At 48.3% G+C, this 7,500-nt stretch overlaps 2 protein-coding genes across 13 annotated transcripts in view; one reads left to right on the top strand and one right to left on the bottom strand.

Moving 5' to 3' along the window:
• The window catches only part of LOC121301280 (RNA polymerase II elongation factor ELL-like), a 794,007-nt gene that overhangs the window by 726,849 nt on the left and 59,658 nt on the right, over positions 1–7,500 (top strand). The gene's annotated exons all lie outside the window — the stretch shown is intronic.
• LOC121301272 (protein unc-13 homolog A-like) overlaps positions 1–7,500 on the bottom strand; it is a 39,912-nt gene that overhangs the window by 26,717 nt on the left and 5,695 nt on the right. For 9 of the 12 annotated variants that reach the window (XM_041230473.1, XM_041230475.1, XM_041230469.1 and 6 more), the window contains exons 2-10: positions 7,190–7,219; positions 6,871–6,970; positions 5,605–5,722; positions 4,418–4,541; positions 4,183–4,253; positions 3,720–3,774; positions 2,698–2,727; positions 2,350–2,563; positions 1,078–1,197 (exon numbers count right to left, since the gene is read on the bottom strand). In XM_041230473.1, the coding sequence (XP_041086407.1) occupies positions 1,078–1,197; positions 2,350–2,563; positions 2,698–2,727; positions 3,720–3,774; positions 4,183–4,253; positions 4,418–4,541; positions 5,605–5,722; positions 6,871–6,970; positions 7,190–7,219 (862 nt within the window). The remainder of the gene's footprint in view (positions 1–1,077; positions 1,198–2,349; positions 2,564–2,697; positions 2,728–3,719; positions 3,775–4,182; positions 4,254–4,417; positions 4,542–5,604; positions 5,723–6,870; positions 6,971–7,189; positions 7,220–7,500) is intronic. The other 3 variants (XM_041230481.1, XM_041230480.1, XM_041230479.1) reach the window with 1 other exon arrangement.

The raw sequence follows: 7,500 nt of genomic DNA, 5'->3' as shown, positions 1-7,500 counted from the left end.
GTGGTACTTCCTTCCTTCCTTTCTTCCTCCCTCTCTCCCGCTCTCTATCTCTCTCTCTCTCACTCTCTCGACAGAAGTAGGTCATTAAGGGAGTAATCTGGAAGGTATAATATTTATCATCTGTAATGAATGAGGCTTTTGCAGGAGATAGCGAGAGAGGGAGAGACACACACACACATTTTCTAGTATTGATCTTGGGTCCAATTATCCAGGAGAGCTGCCTGGCTATCAATAATGCATAAAAGAAAGAGAGGAAGCGTTGTTAGTAAAACCACACAGCAGGACAGGGCTGGCTGGGATATCTACCCACAGTCAGGGGAGAGCTCTGCTCATTACTGCCTTCAAACCAACAAAAACTCAAACCCTGCAAGCCTGGCCCTTGTGCACAGCTTCTGTTCTAAAGGGAGTTTAACATCTGCAGCAGGTAATCTTATGCTATTACTAGGGCTGGAAAATAAATAAATAAATGAAACGCCCGATTTCAGCGGTATTAAACGTCCCCAAGGAGGAATCTGAACATGGGAGGACTCTGTGAACACATGCGCTTTGAATATTTTAACAAAGCTGCACAATGTATTTTATTTTTTTCATAGTGATAACTGTCTGAAGCACAATGTGATGGTGAGGCTCAGGGTGGACCCTATTGCCTGTAACACAAGAAGGAAGGAAAACCCCTATTTAGGCACAAGCAACATTTCTGTGGAACAGAATCCTCAGAGTTTACTCAAACTAGCTAACTCAGAACAATGATTCTTCCTGGGACTAAGCTGTTTCTTTGGCAGCTAGAAAACAATTAGAGATCAACTCATATTCACCCCCCCCCCCCCCAGCTGAACCGTCAGATATTCACAGTAACCCAATAGAGAGAGAGAGAGAGAGAGAGAGAGAGAGAGAGAGAGATGAGAGAGAGACTTATAAAAACAATGAGAGAAGCACACATGCACACAGCTACCAGCTCAACTACGAGACAAGTCCACTGACACAGTACAGCAGTACAGTCTGGCAGAAGGAACAAGGCTAGCGAGGAGAGGAGAGGAGAGGAGAGGAGAGGAGGAGGAGGAGGAGGCTGGGACCCACCTATCAGACAGGGACTGCCTACTGTCTAGCGAGTACTGGCGACTGGTCCGCTGGCTAGACCCCGAGACAGACTCCAGGTCGCTGCCGCCGTTGGTGGCAGAGTCTAAACTATCATAGCGTCTGCCAGGGAAGGGAGGAGAGGACCAACATCAGTACCCACAAGCCAGACAGACAGACAGACAGACAGACAGACAGTCATCAGTGCGCTCGCTCGCTCACTAACGTGCGTTGCTGCAGCCGTCTGGGAGATGTGGAGCAATCCACTAAGAGGCACAGGTTCAATTCAAAAATAAAAACAGCACAGCAGGACCCCTGGCTAGTGGGGTCATGAGAATGAGCGCAGTGTCTTGCGTGGTCATCGTCAGTAACCAGCGCTGTGTTGCTGTGGCTACAGTCTTCTAATACAGTGTAATACTGCCGCCCCTAAATTCGGTAACCCTGACCTGACATTTTCCAGGGGTGCGAATCATAAACCAAGTTTGCACCCCTGCCCTTTCCGCTGGATTGCTCCTTGTATGTCATGATGTTAATAAAGTTAAAAAAAAAAACCTGTTCCCCATATTAGTTTCTGAACTCTAGAATCCCACTTCCCTGGAGGGAACTACTTTCTATCGTTGCTGTCTGCAGATAAACAGGTAGAAAATCCATTCTCATCAAGCATGTGGTCAAACAGATTCCGGGAGAGCCAGGTTTTAAACGATGTTTCAGAAACAGCAGCTTCATTGCATTGGTCAGCACCTCGGCTGCTGTGAAATCTCTTCTCTGGGTTTTACAGCATTCTACGGACGCCAGGGCACGTAATGCAAAATGCAATAAAAAAAAACAAACATTTCAGCATTACCAAGTGCTGGGGCTGGAACCGGTTCTGAATCATACATCACAAAGTTGCCTTCTCTGTGCCTTTCCTAGACACTGCTTCCAGTAACACAAGCTGTTCACTTCCCTCAGAGGTCAGGGTTTGAAATACATGCTCTGGCCCTCGTGGGGGGTCAGGCAGCCAAATTCACACACGATAACCCAATAGCTGTTCAACTTATAACTTCAACTATTCAAGTAAAGTGACCCACTCACTCTGTGTAAACCCTTTAGATTGTCATGGAACACATTTCAATACTTTATCAATCACCATATACTGCATTAAAAGAGTACAGATTTTTGAAAGCCCAATTCTCAGGATTCCTGAGCTGTTTTATGTTTCGAATGCTGCTCAGGATCGCACTGGGGAGCTCAGCAGGCAAGCCAGGCTAGAGGACTCAGATTAGACGAGATTACCTCATCCCCCTCTGCTGGTCGGAGTAATCGAGTTCACAGCTGTACAGAGAGTCAGTGTAGGAGTCCCGCGAGCCCTGCTGCTGGTGCCTCATGGGATACTGGCGGACAGAGGCGTTGGGCTGGGAGGTGGTGTAGTAAGGAGGCGGGATGCTGTTACTGGTCTCGCTGCGGTAATCACTGTCCCGGTCGTCCACTGCGCTGTCTGGGTCATCATCTGCAAACACACAACGGGGTTAAGAGATGCTCCCTAACTGGCTGGGCCTCAGGGGACATTATCCAGTTTCGCAGAATCCAAGGCAAGCAGCATCTGTTATAAAAACAAGGTGACAAGTGGAGCAGGATACTTACTTTGCTGATCTCCCCATAGACTCCAGTTACCTGCATCACAAACAGAGAGGACAACAGGAGGTTAACATTTGCACACGCGTGTAAACTTGATAAGAAATTAGATCATCACAAGCACAACACAGGCAGTCTTATTATCTAAAACAGCACATTCATTATCTAAACCAAAGAAGCCAAGATCCTGGAACCTATAAGGGGTTTGGCTGGCGTGTGGCCTTCCGGTTCACTCAGGGTAGCTCTCCCCTGCTTCAGGAGCATGCCCCCCCCACCCTGCTGGTCTGGAATAACAATGCTGCTTGACTGTCTGATTCTAGCCCTCTGTCGTGGAGTCAGCCTCCCCCTCGCTGGCAGGGAGAGGAGGCTGTTTGGCAGGGTGCTGTGCTGCTTATCATACTCATTGTTACAAAGACAGCGAGCTCCGGAGAGCTCCCATGCTTTCCCTCTAGTGCTGTGTGGCCTGGGGGTTCACAGCTGAAGGGCTGGGAATCCCAGGAGGTGCGCCAATCCAAAATTCAACACCCCTCATTTGTAGGGTCTGGTTTTCCCACTGTGGGGCAAACTGCCCATGCAATACATTTACTATGAAAGGGGGTAATCTGCCTGCGATTTGCCCATAGAGGAAAATACAGGCCGTACTGTTCAACAGCATGAAGCCAATGTGTGTCTACTGGCCAGAGGGAGGTTACTGGGACTGTGTGAGTGAGGCTACTGGAACGTAGAAGATGAAGCTGGGTGTGACAATGCGAGAGTGGGTGAGGGGGTGAGGGGGGTGAGGGGGTGACAGGTCCCAAGGTGATTATGGGTGATGAGGGGGGAGGTGGTCTCCCCCACTGTGCACTTGTCCCCCAGGGGTGACAGTGCTATAAATAGGGGGTGACATGGTGAGAGGGGGTGACAGTGCGAGAGGGGGTGACAATGCGAGAGGGGGTGACAATGCGAGAGGGGGTGACAATGCAAGAGGGGGTGACAATGCGAGAGGGGGTGACAGTGCGAGAGGGGGTGAGGGGGTGAGCTGAAATACTCACAGCATTGAGTCCCTGGCACTGGCAGCGGCCCCTCCTGCTCCTCCTGGTATGCATACTGAGAGAGAGCAGACACACAGACATACAGACACACTTAAGACACTGAGAGCAGACACAGTACCCAACCTCGGTTTAAATATCTTTATCTCTCTCTCTCTCTCTCTCTCTCTCTCTCTCTCTCTCTCTCTCTCTCTCTCTCTCTCTCTCTCTCCTCTCTCTCTCTCTCTCTCTCCTGTTTCTCTCAACTCTTCAATCAGGCTCTCCTCCCATCCCATATTAATCAGCTAAGTAAAGAACCCATTTAATCCTGTCTCAATCCATACATTAATTAATCAGCTATTGGATTATCAATGAAGAATGGAAAAAGCCCTCTTTTGCTCTTAGTGTCTCTGCCGACCCAGAATGCTAGCCATGCCAGTGACTGCCAACTAGACCCTTCCTCCCCCCTTCCTCGGCAGTGCCTTACATCCTGGTCTCTCATGGCATTCAGCTGCTCCAGTTTCTTGGCCCAATAGCGTGCCTCCTCCTCTGGGATATCTGGGAAAGACACAGGAAACAGGAAGGAGAGGCACAGCAGGAGGGGAGAAACAAACATCACTTCAGACACCAGACTAAGCTGCAAAAGTTTTCACCAAATAAAATGAATCAATCCCAACCCCTACCCCAACCCCTCCCCTTCCTCTCCTCTCCTCTCCTCTTACCCAGGGGCAGTTCGAAGCGCGTGTCCAGCAGCACTCGGTGGAAGGTTGGGTCCTTCGTACCGCAGATCTCGTTGTCCGTCATGATGACCTGCGAGTCAAGGGTCAGCCATTCCCCCGGCCCTTCCTACAGGCAGAGAGAGAGAGAGAGAGAGAGAGAGAGAGAGAGAGAGAGAGAGAGAGAGAGAGAGAGGTGCTTTCATTCACACAAAGTACATGGAGTCGTTCTCCGTATCGAGCAGTGAGGTGACTTTGGGAGTGACCCCCAGCTGAATAATGAGTGATTAAATGAATCGGACCACTTCCCCGCCCTGCCCGCGTCAGCAGTCATGTCTGAGACTCGTCCAGCCTGGACTCACAGTGATCAGTGCATTAAAGCACAGTGAAAGCATGGGTAAGCATCCTATGGGAACGCCTAGCAAACAGACTGCACAAACACTGGTAAACATTTATCAGGGACCACGGGAGCACATCCCCGTTGTGCAGGGGGCTGAGGGACACTCAGCGTAATGCACCTCACACAGCAGCAGGACTAGTGCTGTACATGCCGAGGGAGGAACTTAAAAAGGGATCCTTCCTTATCAAATTGTACTGGAGTACAACATAAAAACAAGATTACAAAAATAGCAGTCCTCCTTTCTGCAGAGCTCTGGCCTGTTATAGCATGAGGCAACGTTACCAGGTCTATTTCTACATTCAGGACAGTAAAAGAAAACAGAAGGAGGCAGGGGGTGCAGGCACTGTTCAGTTGCCCTCTGGGAATACATTAGAAGAACAAAAATAAAACACTGAATTGAACAAGCTAAACACTACGCTGACTTCAGTTTCCCTGCCAAAATAACACCCCTGCATTCACAGGAGAGAGAAGGACTGCTTGTAATGCATGCCCACACTCACATTCATCAAACTGGGGCTCGTGGTGCTAAAGATATACAGTAGGGTACGTTCAGACAGACAGGCGTACAGACATGACTCACTGCAGGAATACCCCTTCTGAATTAGCAATCAAAATCAATGCTTCATGCATTTGCTAATCGATGACTTGCCAGTATTAAGTAGTTTTGAATGAATAATGACTGAATGAGAGTGAGAGAGAGACTGCCTGTGTTGAAGAGTGAGTGGGAGTGAAGCGGAGACAGCGAGTGTGAAAGTGAGAGTATGAGAGGGTGAATGAGTGAGAGCTGCAGTACCTCGTTAGACTGGCGGATGCTGTGAAGGGGGATCCACACAGTGCCCACCATGGTGTCCCAGATCAGCCCCTTGTTCCACACCTCCACTGTCAGACCCAGGTCCAATCGACTAATCTCACTGCACACAGGGGGGAGACAGGGAAGAGAGGGGGAGAGAGGGACAGAGCGAGAGTTTTTCATTTTTAAAAAACATAGTGAAAACGTTATTTTGTCAGTCAGCTACCAGTCCTATAATGTTTCAATATTTTTTAATGTTTAATGAAATTAATTCAAGTACTTTCTGGGAAACAGATCCTCAGCATGGACCTGTTAAAGCCTTGCTTAATCGCATGGCTTATGTTAATAGCCATTATTACTGTGAGCCCGTCAGGACTCCTTCCTCCCCGTGTCGGCTACCAGGCAGACTGGAGAAACTCAACCCTGCCTTCGGAATGAGCAAGAACAACTTTCAAGGGGCAAAGGGAGGTCAGAAACACAGAGACAGACGATTATAAAAAGAAAAGATAAAAAAAGAAATGGGCCGGGGAAACACGAGACTGAGGAGCGGAGAGCTTTGCCCTTGTCAACAATGCAGTGCTGCAATTACACTCTGAGAGACTCAGTGAGCATCTTTATCATTATCATCTGCAGTGGCTCTGGAAGTCTTGCAAATTCACACTGCAGGTACAACAGGTGCACAGAACACTGGCACTCATTCCATTAAAACACTGTCCGCGGATTTTGGTTTTGTACGACGCTCCGCAAACATTAATGTGTGCAAGACTGCATGTGAACAGGTCTGTGTAAATGGGAAATCAATCTTTATTGCTTAAAAAGCGCCTTGAAGCACTTCACAGATAAACAATGAATAATATACCAAACAACCTAGAGAAATAGCAAAAGATATTGAATGAATTAATACAACAAGAGCATCGTTACATTGCACCACATCTCCTATAAACAATACAAGTGACCTGCATACATCTGAGAATGGTTAAAGGGTTAGGAATAATTCTAAATGTTTAACCCTTTAAACTCTAAACCAGTAACGTCTCTCGTTTGTTACACCGATTCGGAATCTATGTCACAGTAATGGCCAGCCTGAGATTTCTGTGACAGGCTATCCTCAGACACAGGCGTGTCATCATTAAGAAGTCTCTCTGACACTGATGACTTGTCCAGTGTAGCAGGCGTGTTGCACATCAACGGAACGACTCACCACCACTGCGGCACTTGAATTCAGCAGCGGAGAGACTAACACCACACTCTCACTCCCAGTACACTCACAACATGAAGTCCTGCTCCCAGCACGGCTGGCTCCCTCGCACAGCGATGGTCGTGCTCTTCACATTCTGCACCTTGAGAGTCACGTACGTGTTGAATTTCTCTGTGGAGGGAAAAACAGGAGAGCGACAATGAGGAAAGCAGAAGAAGAGGAGCATGCCAGTGAGCAAGGAGGGAAAAAACAGGGAGATAGACAGAGTTAGAAAGAGAGGGTGAGAGGCAGTGAACAAACAGGGGGAAACAGGAGCATGCCAGTGAGGAAAAGAGAGAGGGAAGGGGGAAAGGAATAAAAAGAGAGTGAGAGAGGATGGGAGACACTCACCTTGGGGTCCATCCAGCTTGGCTTTCTTTACTGCAAGACAGGGAGCAGAGGAGAGGAGAGGAGAGGAGAGGAGAGGAGAGGAGAGGGGGGTTAGAGAGTGGACTGCAATCAGGATCTCACTACTGCAGTCTCCCTGTAACTCTGTACTAACCCCCTATTGAAGTTTGTTGAACACAGTGAATACAGTGGGAAGAAAGAGGTCAGGGTTACAGGTTTTAGTGCAGATCATTATAATCACCCCCCAGCTGAAACTAATGAATTTACGTTTCTTGTCAGTGTTTCTACTGAGCACCTCCTGGTTGAGATGATTG

Source organism: Polyodon spathula, chromosome 27, assembly GCF_017654505.1.
Source record: "Polyodon spathula isolate WHYD16114869_AA chromosome 27, ASM1765450v1, whole genome shotgun sequence".
NCBI classification, from domain to species: Eukaryota; Metazoa; Chordata; class Actinopteri; order Acipenseriformes; family Polyodontidae; genus Polyodon; species Polyodon spathula.
Note: the sequence above shows the minus strand (reverse complement) of the source record. Positions and strands in the feature narration are given on the sequence as shown.